Source organism: Marmota flaviventris, chromosome 1 (assembly GCF_047511675.1).
Source record: "Marmota flaviventris isolate mMarFla1 chromosome 1, mMarFla1.hap1, whole genome shotgun sequence".
Classification (NCBI taxonomy): domain Eukaryota; kingdom Metazoa; phylum Chordata; class Mammalia; order Rodentia; family Sciuridae; genus Marmota; species Marmota flaviventris.
This window is the reverse complement of record NC_092498.1, coordinates 14,577,236-14,604,751: the sequence shown is the minus strand read 5'-3', so window position 1 is coordinate 14,604,751 and position 27,516 is coordinate 14,577,236. Positions and strand designations below refer to the sequence as shown.

Genomic DNA, 27,516 nt, shown 5'->3' with positions numbered 1-27,516 from the left:
GATGTAGTTTATTGAGAAATGCTCACGAGGAGGATACAGTCGTGTTGGGCTGGACAGATGTACCTCTGCTCCAAGCAGTGCCTTTGGCACCTCACCAAAAACTCCAGTGGTGATGGGCTGGACAGGAATAGCTCTGCTCCATGCAGTACCCTGGGTATCTCACTAGAAAGTAGCATCTCTTCCTGCTCACAGTGCTTTGCCCAGGGGCAGCAGCCTGGATGAGCACTTCCCTCTCCACAGTGCCCTGGTCCACCTGAGTTTCTGCAAGGAGGGAGGTTTATAGGTTAGGTTACAGAGGCAGCATCAGTTTAGCTTGTTTTGTCCCATTGCATGATCAGCACCTTAAGGGGCACTTGTCTTGGCATGCATTCAAGAAAGCCGTTTTCTACAGATAACATTAACTTGCCCTAATTCTCAGAATACGTGAGAGAAAATCAGTGTCCTTCAAGATAATATGTATCCAGATATTCTAGCCCAGACCTGCTTTCATTGTTCCCTTTATTTGACTAGGTTTTAGGGAACAGAAGGGGGTATTCAGGGACATGGTGTTTTATTTTCTCTGTTTTCTTTAAGGATCACACATTGGACCAGAGTCTGATGAGGGATGACAGGTGGGGTCTCTGCTTTTCTAGTTTCTATCTCTGACTGCATCTCCTAGTCTCAGACTCCCAGCTACTTCCATTGCACAGTCATCACATGACTCTGTCACCATGAAAGGGGTCCCCCACCAGGTGCGATGGTGCATGCCTGTAATCTCAGAGACATTGGAGACTGAGGCAGGAGGAACACAAGTTCAAGGCCAACCTGGGCAGTTTTAGCAAGGTCCTCAGCAATTTCATAAGATGCTGTCTCAAAAATTAAATAAGGCTGGGGGTCCAGCTTGGTGATAAAGTATCCCTGGATTCAATCCATAGTACCAAAAGATAGATAGATAAATAAATAAAAGGGATCTCACACATTGCTCACTCCCCTCATTTCCTATGTGGCCCTGCCCCTCATGGCTTCCTGAGGATGGAACCAGTGCCTGACATGTGCTAGGTGAGTGCTGTACCACTGAGCTAGAACCCTAGCCCCTCCAGGAATTTTTCCAGCTGATAATACCCTGGTCTCTCCCAAGCCCTGGTTTTCCAGTTCTGGAAGGCAGGGTAGCCTTTCAAGGTGGGTGCTGTGTGCCAGAGTCTAGAAGACCTTGCAGGAGTTCTCTCTTCTCCCAACTCATGACCCCCATTACTCCCACAGTACATTCATGGCCCGCCCACTCTGCCTCTCCTTGGCTTCTCTTCACGTTGGAAAATAAGGCCTGGTGTGGGAGGTATGGTTATCCCTCTCTATTTACAGGGGATTGGTTCCAGGACCCCCTGAGGATACCAAAATCTTTGGATGTTCAAGCCCCTCCTATAAAATGGCACAGTGTTTGCATATAATCTACATACATCCTCCCATATACTACAAATCATCTCTAGATTACTCTGGATTACTTATATTAGTTAAGTCAATTTAATTACTGTTTTGGGGGGAGTATTGGCGATTGAACTCAGGGGCACTCGACCACTGAGCTACATCCCCAGCCCTATTTTGTACTTTATTTAGAGACAGGATCTCACTAAGTTGCTTAGTGCCTTGCCTTTTGCTGAGACTGGCTTTGAACTCGTGATCCTCCTGCCTCAGCCTCCTGAGCCACTGGGGTTACAGGTATAAATATTATTTTCAGTAGTTGTTAGGCTGTATTGTTTAGGGAATCGTGACAAGGATGACAAATCATGATAAAAAGGCTGTCCATGTTCAATTGTATATGTATGTTCAACTATTTTCCACCTGTAACTGGTTGACTCTGTTGATGTGGAACCCACAGATATGGAGGGCTGAGGTGAGATGAAGAAGGCAGAATTGATTTTTTTCTGGACCTTTAATCCTACTTCCTGCATGCAGTGAGGCCTGGACCACTACAGAACATCTGTTACTTCCTCTCCTTCTTCTTCCTTCCAGTGTCCCATTGAAGAACACAGGCTTGGGACTGGATGGCCAAATCCAGCTCTTGAGTAGGTTGCCTGGCCTCTGAGTCCCAGCGTCATCACATACAAGATGGAAATAGCACAGTTGCATTCTGAGGCCCAAGTCAGATCATCAAGAAGAGACCTTCTGTCAGGTTTGTGACAAGTGTCAGGCAGCAGGGGCCTTACTTCATCTCAGGCATCAGGGAAGTGAAAGGGCCTGCAGGGGTCCATGAAGACCAGCCCAATCAAAATGGGACAGAGTTTCAGAAAGGGCCTATGGACATCTCCCTCAATTTGTTATGTTTCTGCTGGGCATGGTGGCGCACGCCTGCAATCTAAGGCAGGTGGATCTCGACTTCAAAGCCAGCCTCAGCAACGGCAAGGTGCTAAGCAACTCAGTGAGACCCTGTCTCTAAGTGATAGACAAAGTAGGGCCAGGCGCAATGGCACATGCCTGTAATCCTAGAGGTTCGGAGGCTGAGACAGGTGGATCACGAGATCAAAGCCAGCCTCAGCACTGAGGCGCTAAATAACTCAGTGTAGACTCTGTCTCTAAATAAAATACAAAAAATAGGGCTGGGGGTGTGGCTCAGTGGTCGAGTGCCCCTGAGTTCAATCCGGAGTACACCCTCCCACCCCTGCCAAAAAAAAAAAAAAATTGTCACATTTCCACTGAGATTCCTTCTGGAAGCTAAAGGTTTCTTGAGCCTCTTTTTTGTCTCAGGCACTTTTACACGTCATGTCACTAAGTCCTCCCCACAACCCTAAGCAATTAAAAATCAATCCCCACCATTTTGTGGATGGAAAAGCCAACTCCATAAGGTTATCTGAGGTCACACAACCCAGGCCCCGTGTGGCTCAACCCATGTCCTTTGAGTTTTACCAAACAGCTCTCCCCAGCACCACCCACTTTATTTGCGGGGGTACTGGGGATTGAACTCAGGGACATTCAACCTCTGAGCCACATCCCCAGCCCTATTTTGTATTTTATGTAAAGAGAGGGTCTCACTGAGTTACTTGTGCCTCGCTGTTGCTGAGGCTGGCTTTGAACTCACGATCCTCCTGCTTCAGCCTCCTGAGCTGGTGGGATTACAGGCATGGGCTGCTGCACTTAGCAGCACCACTCACTTTGAAAGGAGATTGCTGGGTCAGTGTCCAATTCATATCCTTGCTATGTCTCAGCCCTCGAAGGGACAGGAAGTACCGTTTCTCAGGACATCCCTTGCTGGACTCATCCTTTTGAGACCTGGTTCTCCAGCTTGGGTCACTGGGACCCTCTGGTGCTCACATTTCTTGGGTGGCAGAATCCCTCTTCTATCTCATTACCTGCCTTACCAGGCACAGTGGAAGGCACACACAAGGTAGTTGATTGGCAAGAGGTTTGGTTACTTATTTATTAGCTGGCACAGGAGGAAGAGCTCCTATCTGTTCTTAGGTCCACAGCATTTGGATGAAGTGGAGCCAAAAGGGAACTTACCTAGGATCAGGGAAAAGCTTAGACTCATCTCCACACACCCTTGTAGGAGCTCCTTCACACCCTGCCCCAAGCCCATGGCAGCCTCGCAGCTAGAGGAGCCAGCTGGAGAGCAGCGCCAGCTCCCTTCAAGTCTTCCACAGGCAGCTACTACTTTCCTCCTCATCCCACCTCAGCCACCAGCCTGCCCCCCACCCCCACCCCCAGGAATCAAAACCAAGTCAAGCATCCACCCAAACCTCCTCCCCAGGCTGGTGTGTTCTTGGTCCCTATCAGATGCAATCCAGGAGGGTGGGAGGGTGGGAAGGAGAGGCACAACAGAGGCCAAAGTGTGAAGAGCCCAGACTGAGGCCCCAGGGCTCCTTTGTCCTCCTCTGGTGCGAGGGGCCCAGTCTTTGGTAGAGATAGCTTTGTCCTCTCTTCCAGGATGCACTGGTGCCTCTTGTGTGAGGACTGGAAGATGGGCAGCTGTGGGGGGCTGATGAAGGGGGTGCTGTAGAGCAAATGGCCTTTGTTTATTACCCCAGGTCACTGACACTTGTCAGGAAATCTCAGAGAATTTCTGAATTGGCCAATGACACAGTAATATATAACTCTTGGCTAAGAACCATTACTATTTCACGTCCACCCCTGCCCCCCCCCAGCTTACTTTGGAGGATGTTTGCTTTTCTTTTTTTTAAGAAGAATTAAAGTGTTCAGGGGTGGGTAGCAGGACTTTGCTCAGTGTCAGAGTGTGTGACCAGCACACATTAAGCCTGGGTTCTATCCCCTATGCCAAGGGGGAAAAAAAAGCGGGATGGCACACACCTGTAATCCCAGCAGCTGAGAAGGCTGAGGCAGGAGGATCACAAGTCTGAGGCTAGCCTTACCAACTTAGTGAGACCCTAAGCAATTTAGGGAGACCCTGTCTCAAAAAAATTGAAAGGGCTGGGGATGTAGCTCAGTGACAAAGTGCTTCTGGGTTCAATTTCCACTACCTCTCCCTCCAAAAAAGAATTAAAGTATTCATAACATCAAAAGGATTAGCGTGTTGGGGTTGTGGCTCAGCGGTATAGCGCTCGCTAAGTGCCTGCAAGGCACTGGTTTCGATCCTCAGCACCACATAAAAATAATAATAATAATAAAAAAATAAAGGTATTGTGTCCATCTACAACTAAAAAAATTCAAAAAAAAAAAAAAAAGGATTAGTGTTTTTAGGATGAAAAAGAACTAAGTCATGGACTAGACTTGCCATGTCATTTACCATTAAGCAAAGTCTCAAATATCAACCCTGCAATGCTTAATAACTTTTATACTTACCTTTTTTTTTTTTGGCTTCCAGTTGAACATTGAGGAAAGGAACAAGAATGAGAACACCCGGATGCCTTTTAGAGGCATGCACTTCTTTGGGGAAGTGGTTGTCATTCTTTGTGTCCACTGTGATTCTAGAAGACAATAGGTTGTCAGGACAGCCAAGTCCTCTTCTGCATGCTGTCCATACTCAGGGCACAGAGATTCTACATCCTGCTTCTAGACATCTTCCATCATCTGGTCCAACCAGCCAATCTCTCCAGATTCAGGAGCAGGGAAGAATCCCCACAGAAGTGTTTAATCACACAAGGTCATGAGCTGGCACTGTACCCGCTGGCTCGAGCCCTGCCAGCTCACTTTTCCCCTACTAAAACCCTCCTTAGGCTGTGATCTCAGTCTTTAGACCACCAAATGGCTGTAAATTACCACACTGCCCCTCAGAGGCCACACACCTTGCTTGGAGAACGTTTTTCCAGAAAGCCCTAATATCTGACCACTTCCTACAATTCAGATCAAATCAAATTAAATCAAAATAAAAAAAATTTGCCAGTCAGATGTGGTAGCCCATGCCTGTAATCCCAGCTACTCAGGAAGCTAAGGCAGGAGGATCACAAGTTTGAGGCCAGCCTGGGCAATTTAGTGTGACCCTTAGAAACTTAGCAAGACCCTGTCTAAAAAAAAAAAAAGAAGAAAGAAAAGAAAAATAAAAAAGGGTTGGGGCTGGGGCTCAGTGGTAGAGCACCCCTAGTCCTGGGGGAACAAAAACTGGCCAAAGGCAAGACAGGTGATGTCTGACTGCCCAAGCTGGCACGTGACCTCAGGAAAGTCATTTCCTTTCTCTATGGTGGCAGTTGCTAGGGAGATGAGGCTAGGCAGGCTTTCAGATCCCCCCAACTCCAGCTTCTCAGATAGGCAAAGGGCAAAAGCTGCTGCCTGTTCACATCTTCACTCTAGTTTTTTCTGAGTAGGCACCTGGTAGTATTAATGCTTCTCAGAGACTGCCTAAGACATAAGACCCAATACTAGCTTCTTTAACAGATGAAGAAACAACCCACCCATGCTGGTACCTTGATCTTGGACTTGCCAGCCTCCAGACCTGTGAGAAGTAAATGTTTCCTTTTTATAAACCAGCCAGTTTGTGGTGTTTTGGTATAGCAACCTGAACAGAATAAGACAGGGGATGTTGCTGGTGTCAAGTGAGGAGAGGTCACAGATGCTGCTAAGCATCCTCCCCAGGAAAGCCCCCTTCCACACACAACAAAGAACAATCCTGCCCGGAATGTCGGAAGTACAGAGGCTGAGAACTGGACCAGCCAATTCCCTCCTTTGCCAGGACTCAGTACTTGCTGCGTGTCACATCTGCCATATAACAACGTTATATGGGACACGCTGAAATCACAATCATTAGGTTTATATGAAAAGAGAATCAGGACAGACTGGCTTTTGCATGGCTTTCCTGGTCTCTTCCCTTCCCAGCGGGGTCTGGAAGCGGAGGAGCACGGCCGCACTTCATAGAGGAAGAGTGCCACCTAGTGGGACTAGAGTGAACAGAGGCAGGGACCTTTCCAAGAATTGGAGACTAATAATAATTGCCTGGCTTTCTATGGTTGAGACGAGTCTGTAATGCCAATGATTGTGATTTCAGCATGTTCCATATACCCAAATGAGGAAAAATAGGTCACTTACTGAGCGCTTCCTATGTCAAGGAAGTCAGCTGCCATCACATTTGACAAGAGACTCAAATACAAGTGGAGACTCAAATGCTAGTGGGAAAGGGTCCCAGAGACAAAAAGAGGTTCCAGTGCGCTGGTGTAAGAAGTTGTTGGCACGGGAAAGCTGCAAGTGAGGGTATCTTATGATTGATTTGAAGAGGACATTTGGCTCTCCAGGGTTGGTTCTGAATTGGAAGTGGAGTTAAAATTAGGGCAGGTGGCTGTCATTGACCAAGTAAGTCCTAATGTTCTGGGCATATGGTGGCAGAAGTCATGGGTCAGAGTTCTACTATCAGAGGTGGTTTGGCTCTTGTCTCTTTGTATAGTCAATCTCTTAATTCATTAATCACTTTATTTATTTATTTTCATCTTTTTTAGTTTAGATGAACAGCATGCCTTTATTTTATTGATTTATTTTTAGATGGTGCTGAGTATTGAACCCAGTGCCTCACACATGCTAGGCAAGTGCTCTGCAACTGAGTGACAACCCCAGCCTCTCATGAATCACTTTAATATGTACATTCCTGCTGTTGCTAATCCTGAAACAGATCACATAAAGTTATCCACATGAGAAGTGGCTCCACTTCAAGACAAAGCCTGTGATTTTTAAAGGCTGCCCTTACACATTTTGACTGAGGTTCATATTTGATTTTCCTGGGCTGGGGTGTGGCTCAGTGCTCAGTGTGGCATGTTATGAGGACCTGGGTTCCATCCACAGCACTGAATAACAACAACCACTCAACCAACCAACCAACCACCCAAAAAACACCCTACATATTTGATATAACTGGTTGCTTTTGCTGTCCGTGATGTCTTAAAATGTATGACATCATTCTCTGAACTAACATAGGCTCCAGTAATCCTCTTTATGGCACTACTCCTTCACCATCACGACCACTGCCATCACTACCACCACTATCTCACTCTTTAGGGATGGAGCCCAGGGGCCCTTAAACACTGTCAAATTCACCACCATGACAAGGTCAGAGGTTTTCAAACTGTGTTCCCAGGACCAAAAGCATCCGCCTTACATGGAAACTTGCTGGAGATGCAAATTCTCAGGCCTCATTCTGAACCTACAGAATCAGAAACTGGGGGTGGGGTCAGCCCTCCAGGTTGTTATGATAGATGTTAAAGTTTAAAAGCCTCTGTTCTAGGTGAATTTGTAGGATGCCACAAAGGCTTTATTTTAAATGAGATCTTCCACAATGCATCCTCCAAATTTGTGAGAACCTGCCTGTCATATGAAGAAGGAGAACAACTTTTACTTATCTAGATAACAAAAATGACAATATTTGATAGCATTAAGTGAAACATGGTGCTAAGCACACCATAGACATCTTCTGGTTTGCTCCTTGTGGGGTAGGTACTATTCTTAACCTGCACTTTGTAAATGAGGAGTGGAGACTCAGAGAGTTAAGTAATTTGCCCAAGGGATAAGGTAACCCAGACTCAGGACTGAAACCAGGTTTATTGAGCTCCAGAATTTTTATTTGTAACTACTGATAAATATACCAACTTCTAGAATCATAAATGTATGTATAGAGGACTTGTAGAATTTTTAGTTGAGCTAATTAAACTTCCCCATTTTGCTTCATAAGAAGCAACGGTCCAGAGAGAATTGCCTGGAGTCACATTGTTAGAGGCCAGTGGTTTCAAATGAAGTCTTCAAGTAGGTATGGTGGCCCATGCCTATAATTCCAATGACTCAGGAGGCTAAGGCAGGAGGATCACAAGTTCAAGGCAGTCTTGGCAACTTAATGAGATCCTGTCTCTAAATAAAAAAAGGCTGGGGGTGTAGTTCAGTGGTAGAGCACTCTGGATTCAATTCCCAGTATCATAAAAATAACAAAAGTGAAGTTCTTTATAAACATTTTGGCAAATCAGACACACACGAGACTTCTGTGCACCTTTTTTTGCCGGGTTTCTCGCAACTAAAACACTCAGGCGTAACTCCAGGGGAACTGGGCTAATTGGGCTGCATAAAATAACCACAAAAGAGACAGAAATACCTTTTTCTTTGGGGTGATGGCTCCTTTGACCTTAAGGGTCGAGAGAGGGAGAGAGAGAGAGAGAGGGAGAGAGAGAGAGAGAGAGAGAGAGAGAGAGAGAGAGAGAGAGAGCGCTAGTGGACCAGCACACGTGAGAGAGCTGACCCCTTTTATTGAGGAGAAGCTATTCAAATAAGGCAAGGGGTCAGGTTTTCAGGGGGCTGAGTCTTGATGTCTGCTGTCAGCAGGTTGACTGACTCTAGGTAGGCCACACCCAAAGGCACAGTAAGATAAGGGGACACACAAAAGGTGTTTCCATGGAACATTCTATCCCAAACAGGGCAAGGGGTAATATTACAAAGGAACAGGTGAGCATAGCTCCACCAATGGGGCTCTAGGAAGAAACGCCCATGCACGAAGATACCGTCCCTAGAACAGAGAAGGGCGAGGCAGTCTGGCATGGCTGCTGCAGGATACCTCAATCACCCAGCTGGGCAGTCTCCCACATTTCTTCTTATTTTTTTGTGGTATTGAGGATTAAAGTCAAGGCCTTGCATATGCTAGGCAAGCACTCTACCACTGAACTACATTCCCAGCCCTCTGTGCACAGCGTTGGGATAAAGCAGGTAAATGATTCAGGAGAAAGAAGATATTAATGGCCAACTGTATTTCCTTTCTTCTTCTTTTTTTATTTCTAATTTTTCTGGTACTAGGGATTGAACCCAGGGGTGCTTAACCACTGAGCAACATCCCCAGCACTTTTTTATATTTTATTTTGAGACAAAGTCTCACTAAGATGCTCAGGGCCTCAGTAAGTTGTTGAGGCTGGCTTTGAACTTGTGATTCTCCTGTCTCAGCCTCCCAATCCACTGGGATTAAGGCATGTGCCATGGTGCCTGGCTTGACTGGCCATATTTCAACAGTGTTAGGTATATTACACTGCCAGCAGTGTACATGGGACATGGGTCATTTCCTGGGGGCCCTTCCACTTGTGATGCTCTCAACCCTTGACCACCCTTGACTAGATTTTTGAAAGTCTCTCACCATGTGGAGATAAAGGGTATTGATTAGAGACAGCTATGGAAGCACAAGGCAGGCAGACTCTTGAATGCCAAATGGCAGAGAAGATGGCTGTAGGCTTGAATTACCAGCCCCATCAGTGACCGTAGGGCTGATTCCCAAGCTCCATTGCCCTCTCCCTTGGTCAACAGGGTCATCTGACCTCCCTTTGGTTCTTCAAGGTCACACACACACACACACACACACTTCAAAATCTTACATCAGAGATTGGGCATGCAGCTCAGTGGCAGAGTACCTGCTTAGTATTCAAAAGGCTCTAGGTTACATTCCTACCACCTCAACAAAATAAAACCAAACCCATTCTAAATTCCTTTCTATTCTAGGCTGTTTTGTTTTTGTAGTAGTGGAGATTGAACCTAGGCCCTTGCACACATTAGGTAAGCTCTTTGTCACTGAACTATGCCCCCAGCCCTTTGTATTTTTTAAATTTTATTTTGAGACTGGGAATTGCTAAATTGCCCAGGTGGCCTTCAACTTGCTGGGATTGCAGCCCAAGCCACCTTGTCCTGCTAGGACTTTATTCTTCTGGCTCCTTCCAGGAAGCACCCCCATCCAAAGCTGCTCCTTCCAATGTGTGTCTCCTAGTCTTCATTGCTCTGGTGGATCTTGTCACACTTTGAAATTGCACATTTAGGACCTTTCCTTAAGTGATTAGTCTTTGAATGCTGGACATAAGTATCCACTACCTCAAGCGGAGGGCAATACCTAGCTCAATACATATTATTGAGATTCAACATGAATGTCAAGGAGGATTTGTTGAGCTTAGAAAGTATTAGTTGCATGAATGAACATGGCCTTCATGGAGCCACCCCTCCATGTCCAAATGCCATCGCCAAATCACTGCAGTCTGGCACTCCCAACCATCCAAGACACCTCCCACCTTTCTATCCCGGACCCCACTCCCCACCGGGGGTCTAGCAAGGTTGAAAAGCAGACCTGTGCTCAGAACCTGCCTTCAATTCGTGATGAAAGAGAAGAAGCTGTCAGAGGTGAGAGTCACAGGAGAAGTTGGGGAAGGTGCTTCTGTTTTGCGTTAAATTTCTTTCTGGAAGCTGGGTGTGGTGGCGCAGTCCCGTAATCCCAGAGACTGGGGAAGCTGATGTAGGAGGATCCCAAGTTCCCGGTCATTGGGTTTAATCCCCAGTACCGCAAAAATAAATAAATAAAATTTCACTAATAATAACAAGAGCTGCAGCAATAGTAATAATTCTGTTTCTGAGACTCAGGAAACCTCCGCCCGTGTTCGCGCTGCGTCCACTTTAAGGGGCGGCTCCGGGGCGGGGCGGCAGGGCTGCGGGAGCTCCCGGAAGCCCTGGGCCGCGGCACCCTTCCCGCCCGGGCGCCCAGGCCCTGGTCCCCCTTCAGCTCGCTCCCCTGCTAGCCGGCTCCCCTGCCCACCGCCCTGCTCCGTCCCTCGCTCTCCTGAGCCGGTCCTCTCCGCACACCCTCCCGGCCCGGCTCTCGGCGCCCCGCGCTCTGCACCCCGCCTGGCCCTCGGCGCCCCGCCCCTGCCCGCCCCTCGCGGGCCCGCACCTACGCGATCTCGCCGGCCGGCCCCAGCCTGTGGTGACCCTGCGTCCGCCCCGCCCTGCCCGCGGTCCCCTCTGCAGGTCCCTTGCGGCCCCGGGCCTGACCGTCCGTCTGTCTGTCCCGGCTCCCGCCGCTCTACAGTCGCTTCATCTCGGGCAGCCCCCACTGGGCGCCGGGGGTCGGACGTCGGCCGGTCTCGGGCCTTAGGCCTAGGCGAGGAGCTCAGTGTGGAGCGTGGCCGCTTGGGCAGCCCCTGGGGCGGCCTGGGGGTGACGTGGGTGGCCCTGCGGGGGCAGGACAAGGGGCAGGGCTGAGCTTGGGCTGCTCCCCGGAGGCGGGGTCGCAGCATCGTCGCACCACGGACTCCCCTCTGCCTTGCTCACAGCGTCCCCACAGATGCCTGCCCCTTGAGTGGAGAGCAGACCGACTAGGCTGTGGGCCTCGGGGAAGATGGTGACCCCCTGGCGCATCTCTGTTAGGTTCTGTTGGTCGCATCTAAGGTGTTTTGAGCTCCGAAAGGAATTTGGTCTTCTCCGACCCTTGGGGTGTTATCGCAATACCAGATTCTGTTGGCTTCTCCTGGGCACTTTGCCCAAACTCATCTCAGCTTATGGGGACGTTGGTGAGGGGCCCGCTGACAGCTTGTGTCAGCGAAGGGCTCACTGGAGTGACTTGGCTGAAAATGGGCCAATGGAGAGGGTCTCCCAAGCTGGCCCGCTCAGCTCTGTCTTCCTGCATCTCCGTATCTGGCTTCGGGCTGGTGCTCTCTTGGCAAAATTCTTTCCCCTCCTCCTCCTCTACCCTCTCACTTACCTGGCTCCCAGCCTTTCCACACTCTGGCTCCACCTACTTCTGAAAGCCACAGAGACCTCGGGCCCAACATATATTAAACTGGGTCAGTGGGCCAGCACTCGGCGCGATCTCTTTTCCGAGGCTTTCTGTGCCCTGTTCTCCAAGCTGCATGTCCGAGTGACTCCTCACCCTTGGACCCATACGGAACAGTTCCTCCGGCAGGCGTTTGGGGAGGACTGGGGGAATGTCTTGTCTTTTGAGACCCAGGAACCTGTGGGTTCAGGCTGCGTGGCCCAGGTGTACAAGGCGTTCGCCAGCACTGCCTTCCTGGAGAAGGATCAGAGACTTGGTCAGGCCGCCTGCCTGCAACTTTCCTCAGGAGCTAGGGCGGTTGGTGGCCTCAGGGAGCTCTTAGGACACCTTGAGAAGGAGCAGAAGTCTCCAGGAAATCTTGCTGACCAGTCATTTCTAGAAAGGCTGCTTCTGCCTAAAGCTGAACTGGTTGGATCAAATGCAGTCGTGTCTCAGGCCTCTGGCCACCCGGATCACCTCATCCCAGTGGCAGTGAAAGTAAGTGCTTCAGCCAGGCCCTTTCCATCTCTGATAAACAGTTCATTTCTTGCCTACCCACCGAGCTCTCCCAATTAGAAACATGCCTTCATGCAAGTCGCCCCCACATTTTATCCATTCACAGGTTAAGTATCCCTTACCCTAAATGCTTGGGGCCAGAAGTGCTTTGGATGTTTTTTTAATTTTTAAATATTTGCATATTCAAAATGTTTATAGCAGCAAAATTCACAATAGCCAAACTATGGAACTAGCCTAGGTATCCATCAGTGGATGAATGGATTTTCTCTAAAATGTGTGCTATATACACAATGGAGTTTTATTCAGCCATAAGGAAAAATGAAATTATATCATTTGCAGGAAAATGGATGAAACTAAAGACAGATGTGTTAAGCAAAATAGTCAAACTCAGAAGGTCAAAGATGGTATGTTTTCTCTCATATGCAGAAGCTAGAGAGGAAAAAGGAAAAAGAAAAGTGTGGCAGAGGAAGCTCATGAAAATCAAAGGGGGATCAGTAGAGGAAAGAGACCAGAAGGTGGGAGACACAGAGGGAGGGGGGCATGCTGGGGAGTGATTTGGCCAAATTATATAAGTGTGTGCAAGAATGAATATGTAACTACAAATCTCATTTTATTATGTATAACTATAATGTACCAATAAAAATGTGGGAAAAAACCCAAATGAGATATCTTGGGAATGGGACCTAAGTCTAAACATGAAATTCATTTATGTTTCATATTGCCTTATACATAGAGCCTGAAGGTAATTTTACATAGTATTTTTAGTGTACCAGGGTTATGACTTCCACTCATTACATGAGGTCAAGTGTGTAATTTTCCACTTGTGGCATCATATCGCTGCTTAAAAAGTTTTGGATCTTAGAGCATTTTAGGTTTTGAGTTTTTGGATTGGGGATGCTCAACCTTTGTTTCTTTTAGCTTAACCAATATTTGAATACCTGTAATGTGCAAGCTATTTTATTTCTGGACTTCAGAAGCAGTGGTACAAATAGTCTGATGGAGGAAAATTAGGAGGATTTGGAGTTTGCTATCTCTGGGATGAAGGAACCACCATCCTGGGGCATAGTGGGGATTGGGGCCACTTCTTTGCTCTGTGAAGAAGCCATTTGGCTCTTTTTAAGGTGGGACCCTACGTTGGCTAGGTAAATGTGTCCTCCTGATTCCTCCTCCTGTCTCACTATTCCTCTTTCTGGCAGGTATTGCACCCTGGCCTGCTCGCTCAGGTGCATATGGACCTGCTGCTGATGAAGATTGGGAGTCGAGTCCTTGGACTTCTGCCAGGAATCAAGTGGCTTAGCTTGCCTGAGATTGTGGAGGAATTTGAGAAGCTTATGGTTCAACAGGTGAATTCTTCCATCAATTGTAAATAACAGCTAACATTGTTCTTGCCATCAGCAGCTGCTTAGGGAATTCTGAATGAATAATTTCCCAGTATGTGGTGAGCATGATATATTTAGTCAGTGTGGGTAACACTAGCTGACAAAACAAAGAACACCCAAATTTCAGAGGCTTCATGCAACAAGGCTATTTCTTGCTTTTATACAGTTAAACTGAGGGAAAATAGGGTGCTGTTCCATAGTTATTCAGGGATCAAATTTCCCAAATTTCCTCCCAAGCTTTGCACTACATCTTCAGCATGTTTCAGGGGAAATGGGAGGCCTTGGCGGATCATGGAAGAGATTTTGTAACTAGGCCTGGAAGTGGGGAACATCACTTCTTCCCAGTATAGATCAGGGCTTTGATCTCATGGAATTGTGGGGAGCTTAGGAAATAATGTTCCTTTGTGACTGGGAGAAAATTGAAATGAATCTGAAGGAATATATAGCATTAGCTCTGTTACCATCAGAGACTGAACTCCAGAGTGAGAAGAGTAATTAGCCAAGTTGCACTTTTGTCTTTTTTGACTTTGTTTCCAGGGATTGGTGAGAAGATAAGGATTTCTTCCCTGTTTAGGACTCTTGGGACATTTTTATAAACCAGACTTCATAAACACACCATGGGGCTAGTCTGAGTCCAGTAGACATCTGCACCCAATCTGATGGTGCAGGACTTGGTAGATTTTCAGAAGAGTAATTAGCCAAGTTGCACTTTTGTCTTTTTTGACTTTGTTTCCAGGGATTGGTGAGAAGATAAGGATTTTTAAGTATATATAGTTTAACAAATATATACTAAGTCTTCCTTTGTATCGTCTGATTTAAGATTTTAAGTCCCAGGGATTCATGTTAGTCCATTTGGGCTGTTATGATATGGGGAGCTTAAAAGCAACAACAGTTTATTTCTCACAGTTCTGGAGGCCAAGTTCAAAATCAAGGTGCTGGCAGATTCAGTATCTGGTGTCTTTTAGCTTTCTGGCTCATAGGTGGTGCCTTTCCACTGTGTTTTTGCATGGTGGAAGGGGGTGAGGGTTTCTCTCAGGCCTCTTTTATAAGTAGACTAAACCATTCAGAAGGGCTTCATCTCCAAGACCTACTCACCTCTCAAAACCCCCTGATACCATCACCTTGGGGGTTGATGGCACTGGATCACCTTAGGTATGGAGGGAGGGGAGATGATATGGTCTAGTGATTGATAGGTGACTGAGAACAAAAGGACTGGACAAAGTAAATTCAGTTTAGCCATAGTGTTCAAAGGTCTCTGGGCCTCCACAGAGTGATGTCCAGATGTAGTTGAATTTGACAGTCTGGAGGCTGGTATTCTTGTCTGGCCCTGAGAACAGGATGCTGTCATCAGGGGAGCTGCTTGGGGCATGTCCAGGCAGCATGGTAGCCAGATGTCAGGAGACATGGGCACTGATCTGGCCAAAATGGACAGTTAGAAAGGCAAAGGGGGCCCACAAAGAGGGAACGGCAGTGACTGGAAGAAGAGAAGTTTGGAAGGAATGGGCATCAGTAGCACCATAGTGGAGCCCAGAGAGGATTATTAAGATAAAAATGGGAGCCAGCTGGGCATGGTGGCCCATATCTGTAATCCCAGCAGCTCTGGAGGCTGAGGCAGGAGAATTGCAAGTTTTAATCCAGGCTCAGCAACTTAGTGAAAGCAACACAACGAAATTCTATCTCAAAATAAAACATAAAAAGTGTTGGGGAGCTGGGTGCCATGGTGCTCACCTGTAATCTCAGTAGCTTGGGAGACTGAGGCAGGAGGATCGAAAGTTCAAAGCCAGTCTTGACAACTTAGCAAGGCACTCAGCAACTCAGCAAGACTCTGTCTCTAAAATATAAAAAAGGGCTGGGGATGTGGCTCAGTGGTTCAGCACCCCTGGGTGGTTCAATCCCTGATGCAAAAAACAGGGGGTGGGTGGGTATGGTTTGTGCATGCCTGTAATACCAGCTACTTGGGAGGTTGAGGCCGGAGGATGGCAAATTTGAGGACAGCCTCAGCAAATTAGTGAGGCCCTAAACAATATGGAAACCCTGTCTTAAAATAAAAAGGGCTGAGATAAATAGCACCCTTGGGTTCAATCCCCAGTATCCTCCCCAAAAAAGATAAAAATGGGAGGCTGGTAATTCCAGTGACTCAGGAGGCTGAGGCAGGAAGAGCCTAAGTTTAAGGCCAGCTTCGGCAACTTAGTGAAACCATGTCTCAAACTAAAAATTAAAAACAACTGGAGGTATAGCTTAAAGGCAAAGCACCACTGGGTTCAGTCCCCAGTATTGTTAAAAAAAAAAAAAAAGTGGGGCTAGTTCTTTGAGTCTGGCAAACACAAGCTACTGGAGTTTAGTGGTGGCAGTGTTATTGCAGTGGGTAGAGGGCAGGGCTGACCTTCAGATGGAAGACTTGGGCTGCGTGGAGGTAGCCCCAGTAGAAGAAGAGGGCTGTAGGACTGGCCAGTTGAATGTCACTGGACTGCCCGAGAGGGCAGTGAAGCCAAACTCTTGGGAGATGGGGCAGGGGATCCATTGGCTGGTATAAAGGGGATGGGTGGGCAGGAAGGTGATAGCACAGAAGCAGAGTGGCTCAAATCCTTCTGGGGTATCTGCTGTCTGCAGCAGCTTAGAGTTCATGTGGAGATTTGGGACTTCTGGGCAGCTGGGGAAAATTATTTTTTGAAGTGAAGCTGAGGATCAAACCCAGGCCAGGGCCTTGTGTATGCCAGCCAAGCACTCTACCAACTGAGCTATATCCCCAGCTCTTCCTGGGGAGTTGTGCAAGAAAAACTGGTAGAAAAGTCAGGGTGAGTCTCATGGCTTGCCCCTTCTGGCATTTCACATGTGACTGTTGCATGCTCAGACTAGCCCTCATCTTTTCTCTCTATTTCTCTAGATTGACCTACGTTATGAAGCTAGGAATCTAGAACATTTCCAGTGTAACTTCCGGGATGTGACATCTGTCAAATTTCCCACCCCTCTGCGCCCCTTCGTCACTAGGGATGTGTTGGTGGAAACATATGAAGTGAGACTCTGTGGTGCCTTTCACTCCAGCAGCTGGCTGCCCCTGTGAAGGCTTTAATTGGGAGAGGATGTGATCCTTGCCTGTAAAATCAGGAGGAGATGGGAGATTGACAGGAGGGAAGGCAGTGGCGAGTTGGCTGAGAACTTGCCCACAGCCTCAGACTTCTTAGATTTAAAAACCTACCATATTATTTGCTGGTGACCTAGAAAGTAGAGCAACAGTTCCTGCCCCACAAGGTCGTCTCTGGAGAGAGTGACACGTTGAGTGCAAACCATTCACCACGGAGAAGGTGCTCTGTGTCATCATTTGCCTTAACTCTCCTTTGGTCCTGCTTCCTCTGTAGAGATGGTAATATGAGATCCAGGGTCTGAGGGGAACCTTCATCCACTGTTCCTAGCTGTGTGACCTGAGCAAGGCACATGAACTCTGGACTTTTATTCTTTTATTTAATTAGGGATAACAAGATCTATCTCAATAGTTGCTTTGACCATGAATTAAACAAAGCCATCTAAAATGCTTATTTATCAGTTCCCCATTCTTCTGGCTTCCCTTTCTTTCCCCTTTTACCAGTTGAGGTCCCAGAGCTCCTTTGTGGCTCTATTGGCCGATCCTTGACTGGAAGCTAGCTTTCTCCATACTTGGTTCCGTCTCTTTCCAGGGCACCAAACATCTCTTCCCTATCAGTGGCACAGCTGATGGGTTTCCTTTCCAATAAATCTGAAACTTGTCCTTTGAAAAGTGTCAGAAGAGAAATGTAAGCAGGTTAAAATTAACGTGTGGATGACTGATTCCAAAGGGCTCTGAGAAAGATCAGACTGTTTGGGTCACCCCTGTCAGTGAGAGGCAGCACTAATGTGGCATGGGTGGGTGGAGCAGCAGGAATGGGGTGGGCTGGCTAGGGTAAAAAACTATTTTCTCTTGGGGCTTTCTCCAAGGAGAGCGTGCCTGTGTCCAGTTACCAGCAGGCAGGAATTCCCATTGATTTGAAGAGGAAGATTGCGAAGCTGGGGATCAACATGCTCCTGAAGATGGTGAGCTCTTGGACTGGCTTGGGTGCTCAGGCCCAGCGCAATGGTCAAATTGGTATCAGAGATGCTGGGTCTCTGCTCAGCATCTGGGAAGGAGGGTGGGCCAAGCAGGGAGCCACATGTTGAGGAAGTGTACTCTAGAAGGTAGCTGAGCCCACCAAATGCTCATAGGAACCACAGCTTCTGCTGAGCACTTTCTCTCTAGTGTGCATCTGTGTGCTGTGGAAACTGTGGTGAGCAAGACCTGCCTAGGTTGCCTAGAGTTCAGACAAAGAGCCTCGATAGTAAATTTTTTTTTTTGGGGGGGTTCTGGAAACTGAACCCAGGGTTTCTTGTATGCTAGGTAAGCTCTCCACCACTATTCTAAACCCCCAGTCCTTTTATCTTATTTTGAGACAGGACCAAGTTGTCTGGGCTGATCTTAAATTTGCAATTCTGCCTCAGCCTCATGAGTAGCTGGGATTATGGGTGTATGCCACCAACACCTGGCTGTATAAAAAAAATTTTTCCCCGTAATATTGGGGATTGAACTTTGCTCTACCACTGAGCTACATCCTCACTCATTTTTCTTTTTTATTTTAAGACAGAGTCTCCCTGAATTGCTGAGGCTGTCCTCAAATTTGTGATCCTCTTGCTTCAGCCTCCTAAATTGCTGGGATTACAGGTGTTTGCCACCCTGCCTGGCTTGTATGAACTTTTTTTTTTTTTGGTGGTGCTAGGGATTGAAGAACCCAGGGTCTCATTCATGCTAGGCAAGCATGCTACCACTGACTATATACCTAATCTTCAGCCCCTTATTTATTTATCTATCTACCCATTTATTTATTTTTGGTACTGGGGATTAAACCCAGAGATGCTTTACCACTGAGCAACATCCCTAGCCCTTTTTATTTTTTTATTTTAGGGCAGGATCTCATTAAGTTGTTAGGACCTCACTTAGTTGCTAATACTGGCCTTGAACTTGCAATCCTCCTGCCTCAGTCTCCTGAGTTGCTGGGATTACAGGTGTGTGCAATTGTGCCTGGTCCTCAACCATATTTATTTTATTTTGTAGTTGTCGGTGAACCTTTATTTTATTTATTTATATGCAGTGCTGAGAATTGAACCCAATGCCTTACACATGCTAGGCAAGTGCTCTACCACTGAGCCACAACCCCAGTCCTCTCAGCCCCATTTTTAAAGAAATACAGTTCTATGAATTTTAGGAACATAGAGCTTTGAGAGAAACAATGAATAATAATAATAATAATTAGTATTATTATTTAATTTTTTTTAGTTGTAGTTGGAGACAATATCTTTATTTATTTATTTTTATGTGGTGCTGAGGATCAAACCCAGGGCCTTGCACATGCTAGGTAAACGCTCTATCGCTAAGCCACAATCCCAGCCCAGAATAATTATTTTTTAATTAGAACATCAGTGAATCAAGTCACAATGTAAAAATAAAAATAAGTCTTTTGAAAGGTAGTCTGGTCTGCTTTACTTTGAAAATAATTTTTCTCTTGAAAACTTTGACTTAGCTTGTCCCTGCACACATTCTGAACTGATGACATCCCCAGGCTTTGTGAAACAGGACACCTCTTTACCATGTCACCCTGAAGCCTTTTCTGCATGTAGCTTGGTGGTGCTGGGTGGTAAGGGTTGACTCAGCCTTGAATGGTGTCATCTCTTTCCAGATATTTGTAGATAACTTTGTGCATGCGGACCTTCATCCTGGGAACATCCTGGTCCAGGGTGCTGATGGACCTTCCTTGAGCCACGAGGCACAGCTGCAGCAGGTGGATGTCTGTGACACATTGGTGGTGGCCATGGTGCCAGCCTTGTGCCCCCTGCGCTTGGTACTGCTGGATGCTGGCATTGTGGCTGAGCTGCAGGCTGCAGATCTGAGAAATTTCCGGGCAGTTTTCCTTGCTGTGGCCATGGGGCAGGTGAGATCTGCTGGGGTGGGATCTGGGATCTTTCAGGCTCTGGGGAGCTGTGTCTGTCTTAATGCAGGGCTCCTCAATGTACTCATTCTTCTAAGTGCCCTTGTTTGCCAGGGTGCTGCCGCTAGACATAGTGGAGTGGAAAGGAGCAGATGACCCTAAGCTGTGTTATGGGTCTTCGTTACTGGCACCCAGGTCAGGCCAGTTCTGAGCAGTTTATGGTTGGTAACCATGGTGTTATGGCGAGATTGCAATAAATCACCAAGTCAATTTTGGAGCAGGAGGTGGAATTTATTCACCAGCTGTCTGGCCTAGAGGTTGGCTGCAAGTCTGTACTCTTTGACCCCCTTTAGGGATTATTGCAAGTCTTTCATAGTTCAAAACCACAAATAAAGATAGCTGTTGCTATGATTTAAAACAACAAAGATATGGGCTGGGGTTGTGGCTCAGTGGTAGAGCACTTGCCTCGAAAAATAAAGATATTAAAAAAATAAAAAATAAATAAAACCACAAAGATCATGAGATCTAGAATCATAAGCAGAAGGGGAAGTGGGTCAAAACGACCTTAATTGAGTACAATTAAAAAATGGTTACTAATTTCTAGACAAACATTCTCTGACATTTTATATGATTAGGGTACATTGCATAAGTACAGTATATAAAAATTGCCATTTAGTGTTGCCAAATATGTTATGCTAAGCAACTGTTGGCAGGATTTTCCCAAGAGAGAAGCATTTCTTACATGACATGGAGTCTCAAAGTAAAATGGATTCTACTTGATCATTGCCCGTATAGCCTGGCCCATAACATTTGGAAGGAATTTCTCCTTTTCAAACACTTTGTATTCTAGTAGTTTCTCTTCCTTCTTCAGCAAATGCACAGGTGGGCAGTAGGAACACCAGGCTCTTGACCAAATAATGGCTGTCCCGGTCTGTGCCTTTGGGTACAAGACAGCCAGTTGGGAGAAGCCACCTTATAGAGAAGGTGGGTCAAGACACACTGGGATCTTTGGTGTGGGGAATGTGAGTTGTTTCCCTATGACTCGGAGGGGCTCCAAGGGTTGGGAATTATTACTAGAGAAGAGGCATTCAGGAACTTACTGTTGAATCCACGTCAAGGGTGACTGTGAAGACATTCTCTGGCTGTCTGTTGAAGAATTCTCTTTTTCCCTGGGTGAAAGAGAACTGGTTTAAAAAGAATAAAATAAAAAAAGCAACTGGACACAGTAGCTCACACCTGGAATCCCAGTGACTTGGGAGGCTGAGGCAGGAGGACGGCAAGTTCTGGGCCAGCCTCAGTAAGTTAGGGAGATCCTTCTCAAAATAAAAAATGAAAAGGCCTGAGGATGTGGTACAGTTCCTTTGGGTTCAATCCTTGGCATCCCCTCTCCTGTCAAAAAGATGCAAAATTAAGTTGAGTTGCTGCCTAGCAGGGTTCTGAGGAGAACAACTGAGAGTGGAGGCTGAAATCACTTTGAAAGTGTGTCCTGAGGTGCAGTAAAGGTGGGGCCAGGGTAGTCCTCGGTACAGATTTGGGTGAAGGACAAATGTCTCAGCCCAAGGAGGAAGAGCAGCATTCCTGGAGCTGTGCTGTGGGAGGTGATGGGCATTCTTCATGATCACTGGGGATGGGCTAAATGTCCCAAGAGACTGTGGGGGTTTTGATCAGCATGGTCCCAAGGGAGCAGGGAGAAGGCCCAGGAGCCTTCAAGGGGAGGCAGCTCTATTTGGGCAGGAAGAACCCATTAAGAGAGCCTGGCTGCTCCAGTGCAGCAGGAAGGACCTCGTGGCTCAGTGCTGGGCCACATGGTTGGCAGCAGAGAATAAGCAGCAATCTCAGTGGAACAAGTCGCGGACACCCACCACCACAAGTCAATATTTGGCAGATGAGAGTTGGTAGGAAGGGATCAGCTTTATTCAAGGACTGGCTCTGAAAGAGAAAGAGGGGCTATCATCCTCCAAGCTCCATCTTGGGAATGTGGTTCAGGGTGCAAAAGGTTTTTACATGGAGGAAAAGAGAAGTCAGGCAGAAAGACTACGTGCTGAGCAGGGTCTTCCTCACCTAGGGTGTGCGTCTCTTTTTTCTTATTCCCAGGGGAATGGATCCCAACCTCCTGGGCAAAAGGGTGGACTATAGGGATTTAGGAGAGGTAACAACCTTGCAGAAGGGCAGAGGGAGGGATTCTGCCCTCCCTTCTAAATCAGCAGCCCTATTACAGCAGGACTCAGGTTCTGGCCCCATGTATGCCCCATGTGGCCCAGGAAGGCAAAGAAGTGTGTACACCTTTGCCTTGACTGTGCCAAGCAGGGCCCGCTGCCTAACAGAGGCTTTGAAAGACTGTGGCCAGTTCCCAGGTCTAGGTTTGTATACTCTACCAGGCTGCTTTTCTTTTCTTTTGCATCTTTAGGGTCATAAAGTGGCTGAACTCATCCTTCATCACGCCCGGGCCAGTGAGTGCAGGGATGTGGAGGGGTTCAAGGCTGAGATGGCTGCACTGGTGACCCAGGCCAGGAAGAATACCATCACTCTGGAGAAGGTGGGCAGGTCCAGTGGGTGCTCATTGCTCTTATCTATGGACAGAACCAGTCCCAGGTCTAGGGAAGGCTTCTTTGCTGGCAGAACGAATGTGAGTGTCTAGGCAGGAAAAGACAACAGAGCTTTTCCTCTCCCCATTCTTCCAGGAGGCACAAGGAGGCCCACTGCAATCTCTGACTCCTTGGCTTGGGTACTCCAGGTGGCTACTGTGGCAGAGACCCCTCCTTTATGGGGTGTGGTTGCTCCAGAGATTGCTGAGCTTGTAGGGAGGGAGTTTCCCAAGGATATGCCCAGAGCCTGCCCTGTATATTACACACATTCCTAAAAACCTGCCTGTGTCCTCCCCAAGGTCATGACCCACATTGGCAGGAGCAGGTCAGCACAAGAAATGGCCAGTAGCACTTTGTTGATGTCATTTCAGTTGTGATTTTTGTGTGTGCACTGAGGGATGGCTTGGCTGGCCTCCAAAGCTTGTCCTGAAGGCACCTGTGACAAGGTGGGGATCATGGGGTGGTGTCCTTCCTGGAGTCGGTTGGATAGTCCTATTCCTGCCCACTGGTGTGTGTGAGTGAGCATGGTGGGAAGAGGGGTAGGATGGGGTCCTGGAAGGGGGAGAAGTGGTTCTGGAGTTCTCTGCGTCTGTACTGGCTCCTTCTCTTTTCCAGCTTCACGTTTCCAGCCTTCTCTCCAGTGTCTTTAAGTTGCTGATGGCTCACAAGGTGAGGCCTAGTCTGAGGGGACATCACTGGGGAAGCCAGGGTGGGCAGGGTTCTTTGGAGAGCACTTTCACCACCATCCATTTGCAAGGAGAAGCTGCATGTCTCCCCCCGCGGGCTCAGCAGGGCCTTTCCTTCAACACAGGGTTAGTCTGTATCTGTCACGTCTGTGCCTCAGTCTAAGTATCTGTGATATTTAGATGTAGAAAAGCGAGTTTAACAATAACGGCCCAACTCAGGCATTCCATGCTTCTCCCTCCTTGTTACCATACTTTCCCCCCAGCTGGGTCTGTCCTCCCTCAGAATCTTGGACCTAACAGAGACCAAACTCCAACTGTGAAGGAGACTTTGTTTTTTGCCAAGAAAAGGAGAAGCTGGAGATAGACTCACAAATCAACTTCTCCACTTGTTGGGATGCAGGAGGTTACAGCTATTGGGTTAAAAAAAAAAAAAAAGAGAGGGAAGGATAGGCTAAAAAAGGGAAGGAATATTCATGTGTTTTCTGAGAACAGGGAGAGGTGTTTCTGGCAATTGGGGCACCACCTCTTTTTCCTCCTTTCATGGTTCTCTCTGGTTGTAGTCATGGCAATTGTCAGCTGTCATGGTGCTGGAGGTGTGTCATTTAGCATTAACTTCCAGGTTACGTGGGGTCACTCTGGAAGCCACCTTAGATCAAGATAGTTTTCGCTAGTCCACCTAAAGAGAGACTCTGGCCTTCAGGCAGTCTTCCATCAAAGGTAAACAAGATTAGAAAGGCTGGGGACATAGCCCTTTGGTAGAGTGCTTTCCTCACATGCTCAAGGTCCTGGGTTTAATCCCCAGAATTCCAAAAAACCCAAAACTAATAACAACAAACAAATACCCCCTGCCAAGATTAGGGTAGGTGACACCTTGGCTCACATTAACGAGGCTTGGAATTCATCTGAGTCACACTTAGCTCTTTCCTGAGTGGGTTAAAGCTCTACCCAGGAAGCAGGTGCTTCTTGTCGTGATGCCCTAGTGGACTGACTGGATCTGTCCGGCTGCTCTGATTCCTGGGAGAAGGAAGGCAGGATTGAGGAGTGACAGGGTATTGGGAAGAATGTTAGATAGATGGTAAAAGTCATGTGGGCCAGGTACAAGAGTGACTGAGGGGGGACAATAACATGATTATCCAGGATACCCATCTTTATCAGGCGGTTTCAGGAAGAACTGCTATTTTTCTGTTTCAGGTAAAGCTTGAGAGCAACTTTGCCTCAATTGTGTTTGCCATTATGGTGTTGGAGGGGCTTGGCCGCTCACTGGACCCCAAGCTGGACATCCTGGAGGCAGCAAAGCCCTTCCTTCTCAAAGGGCCAGCATCCTGTTCCTGACCATGGCAGTGGGCACGCAGTGAAGGCTGCTCCCAAGGGCCTCTCCTCTGGCAGCTGGAACTTTTAAAATTGGGGTGTGTGGAGGGCACACCATTGCTTTCCCTGTGACTTGGTTTTGGGGTCTATTTAGAAAGTTTTGGGTTATTTGGGGAGTCAAGGGAGGGAAGGGTCCATTCAGTTGTGGAAGCGGGGCCTTGTGCCAGGGATACTATTTTATGAATAATGGTCAGCAGAGAAGGACAAATATGCTCAGTTATTTTATTTTCCTGTTTTTTTTTTCTTTTCTTTTCTTAACCTTCTATAGTCCCTGGTCAGGTGGGTCCTGATGATATTTAGGTTAGAAAATGCCCTAAAAGCCCTGCCTGTGGTGCATGCCTGTAATCCAGCAACTTAGGAGGCAGAGATAGGAGGATTCTAATTCAAGGCCAGCCTCAGCAATTTAGCAAGGCCTTAAGCAACTTAGGAGATCCTGTCTCAAAATAAAAAATAAAAAGGGCTGAGGATGTGGCTCAGTTTTAGAGCACCTCTGTGTTCAATCCTTAGTCCAAAAAAAAAAAAAAAAAAAAAAAAAAAAAAAAGTGATAAAAATCCTATAGCCTCAATACTTTTTTTGATCACATAATCTTTTTTTTGTGTGTGGTTCTGGGGATCAAACCCAGTGCCTTGTGCATGCAAGGCAAGCAGTCTACCAACTGAGCTATATCCCCAGCCCTGATTATATAATCTTATTGGTAAAAATTTGAAAGTACGCCATGCATACACACACACACAAAATTATAAATTTTATATACACCTTAAGTTCTCAACCACTGAGCTACATCCCCAGTCTCCCAGTCCATTGCTAAACTTTTTTCTTTTTATAAGGTAAAACAAAACAGTGGGGCTGGAGACATAGCTAAGTAAGTGGTAGAGTGCTGGTCTAGCATCCAGTGCCCCGGGTTCCATCCCTAGCACCACACCAAAAATTAATGTGGCTGACAACTAGGGACAGGAGCCAAAACATCTTGCCATTTTTCCTTCTCTTTTTTTTGTGGTTCTAGGGATTGCACCTAGGGCTTTATACATGTTCGGCTAGCATTCTACCATGGAGCACATCCCCAGCCAGTTTATTTTTAAATTTTGAGACAGGGTCTTGCTAGGTTGCTTAGAGCCTCACTAAGCTGCTGAGGCTGGCTTTGAATTTGCAATCCTCCTGCCTCAGCCTCCTAGCTGCTGGGATTACAGGCATGTGCCACGGCACCCAGTCCTGCCATTTTCTTTCTTTCTTTTTTTTTAAAAAAAATTTTATTTTTTATTTGTAGTTGAACATAATACCTTTATTTTGTTTATTTATTTTTATGTGGTGCTGAAAATTGAACCCAAGGCCTTGCACATGCTAGGCAAGTGCACTACCGCTGAGCCACCACCCCAGCCCTGCCTGTTTCTTAATAGTTCCTGGCTTGGGCATTCTTGTTGAGTCTGAGGTTGCTCTGCAGTGGTGTTTTGCCCCTCTCCATGTGTGAAGGTTACTTTTGGTTCATCTCCATATATAGTTACCATAACTAGTATGTCCTCTTCACCAAGGTTTTAAAGTCTGCAGTGGCACCCAATTTCACTCAAAGTGAACTAAGAGGTGGCAGTTACTGCATGCTCCTCTACACTGTTTCCTCCCATGGGCTGTCCTCTCAGAGCCAGTATGACGTGGTCAGTTGACATGAATGATGAAGACTGGGGTCAGCCTGTAGAGAGAATGTTAGTAAAGCTTATGTAATTCTTTAGGCTTTTTTCTTTTTTTCTGGTATCAGGGATTGAACTCAAGGGCACTGGACCACGGAGCCACATCCTGAGCCCTATTTTGTATTTTATTTATAGACAGAGTCTCACTAAGTTGCTTAGCACATCATTTTTGCAAAAGCTGGCTTTTTTTTTTTTTTTTAAAGAGAGAGAGAGAGAATGAATTTTTTAGTATTTATTTTTTAGTTTTCTGCGGACACAACATTTTTGTTTGTATGTGGTGCTGGTGCTGAGGATCGAACCCGGGCCGCACGCATGCCAGGCAAGCGTGCTACCGCTTGAGCCACATCCCCAGTCCCAAAAGCTGGCTTTTTAAAAATTTATTTAACTTATAGACAGGGTCTCACTGAGTTGCTTTGCACTTCGCCGTCGTTGAAGCTGGCTTTGAACTTGCAAAACTCCTGTCTCAGCCTCCTGAGCCACTGGGATTATGGCATGCGCTACTGTGCCCAGCTCTTTACACTTAAATAGCATTTAAGTGTATTTTATCCCTGTACTCCACCAGAGTATGTTGCTCACCTTGGAGACAGTGGGTAGAAAGTCTGCTTCTGCTCTAAGTTCTGCTCTGAATGCAGGACTGGATCCCTCCATGTTTTCTTTCACCAGGATACATTTCCTCATTTCTCTCTTGTAGGGAACAAGTAGTTTATTAGGACAGAAATTCCCTTGGTGCCTTTTTCCCCAGAGGGGTACATGCTATTTGTTTCCCAAGTTTTGAGGTGGGCAGGCAGTGAGAAGTCAGGGTGGTACTAGATGGCTGGGGAGGGGCACAGCCTGACACATGGCCCCTTGTGCCAAGTACACATTCACTTACTCCTGTGGGTGAGAGGAGGTCACAAATAGAGCAGGCATCTCTCCGAGCCTCCCTTTCCTTAAGCCAGTGGATTTTTTGTTGTTGTGGTCTTGGTACTAGGAACTGAACCCATGGTGCTTTACCACCTAGCTACATCCCTGGTCGTTTTCTTTCTTTCTTTTTTTTTTTTTTGAGACAGGATCTTATTAAATTGCTAAGGCTGGCTTGAATTTGTGATCTTCCTGACTCACCCTCCTGAGTCACTAGTTATAGGTGTATGCCACCATGCCTGGCTACATCAGTGGATTTAATCAAGCCATTTGTGGGATGTTGTAGTTTTCTGTCACTGAGTACAAACCATCTTTAAACATTGTGACTAAAAACAACATTTATTGTCTCTCAATTTCTTTGGGTCAGAAATCTGGGTGCAGTCTTACTGGGTCCTCTGGCTCAAGATATCCCCTGAGCAGTCTCACTGGGCCCATCTGTTACAGCAGCAAGAAAACATGGAATTGAGACTCCAAAGGGGAGAAAAATAGTAACAAATGTAC

General features: G+C 46.9%; 2 protein-coding genes across 3 annotated transcripts in view; one reads left to right on the top strand and one right to left on the bottom strand.

The window, feature by feature from the left end:
• Dennd2a (DENN domain containing 2A) overlaps positions 1-11,220 on the bottom strand; it is a 104,654-nt gene extending 93,434 nt beyond the window's left edge. Inside the window, exon 1 of the mRNA XM_071611619.1 lies at positions 11,176-11,220. The gene's annotated coding sequence lies outside the window, so the exon portion shown is untranslated. The remainder of the gene's footprint in view (positions 1-11,175) is intronic.
• Positions 11,221-11,321: 101 nt separating this feature from the next.
• Adck2 (aarF domain containing kinase 2) lies at positions 11,322-27,351 on the top strand. 2 transcript variants are annotated; one of them, XM_027952185.3, is made up of 8 exons: positions 11,322-12,433; positions 13,648-13,794; positions 16,715-16,843; positions 17,779-17,874; positions 19,548-19,799; positions 22,204-22,332; positions 22,997-23,050; positions 24,259-27,351. In XM_027952185.3, exons 1-8 carry the CDS (start codon positions 11,522-11,524, stop codon positions 24,397-24,399), a joined length of 1,860 nt encoding a protein of 619 aa, XP_027807986.2. In that variant the 5' UTR covers positions 11,322-11,521; the 3' UTR covers positions 24,400-27,351. The 2 variants fall into 2 exon arrangements, with proteins under 2 accessions (XP_027807986.2, XP_027807987.2); XM_027952186.3 differs by lacking the exons at positions 16,715-16,843; positions 17,779-17,874.
• The last annotated feature ends 165 nt before the right edge of the window (positions 27,352-27,516 follow it).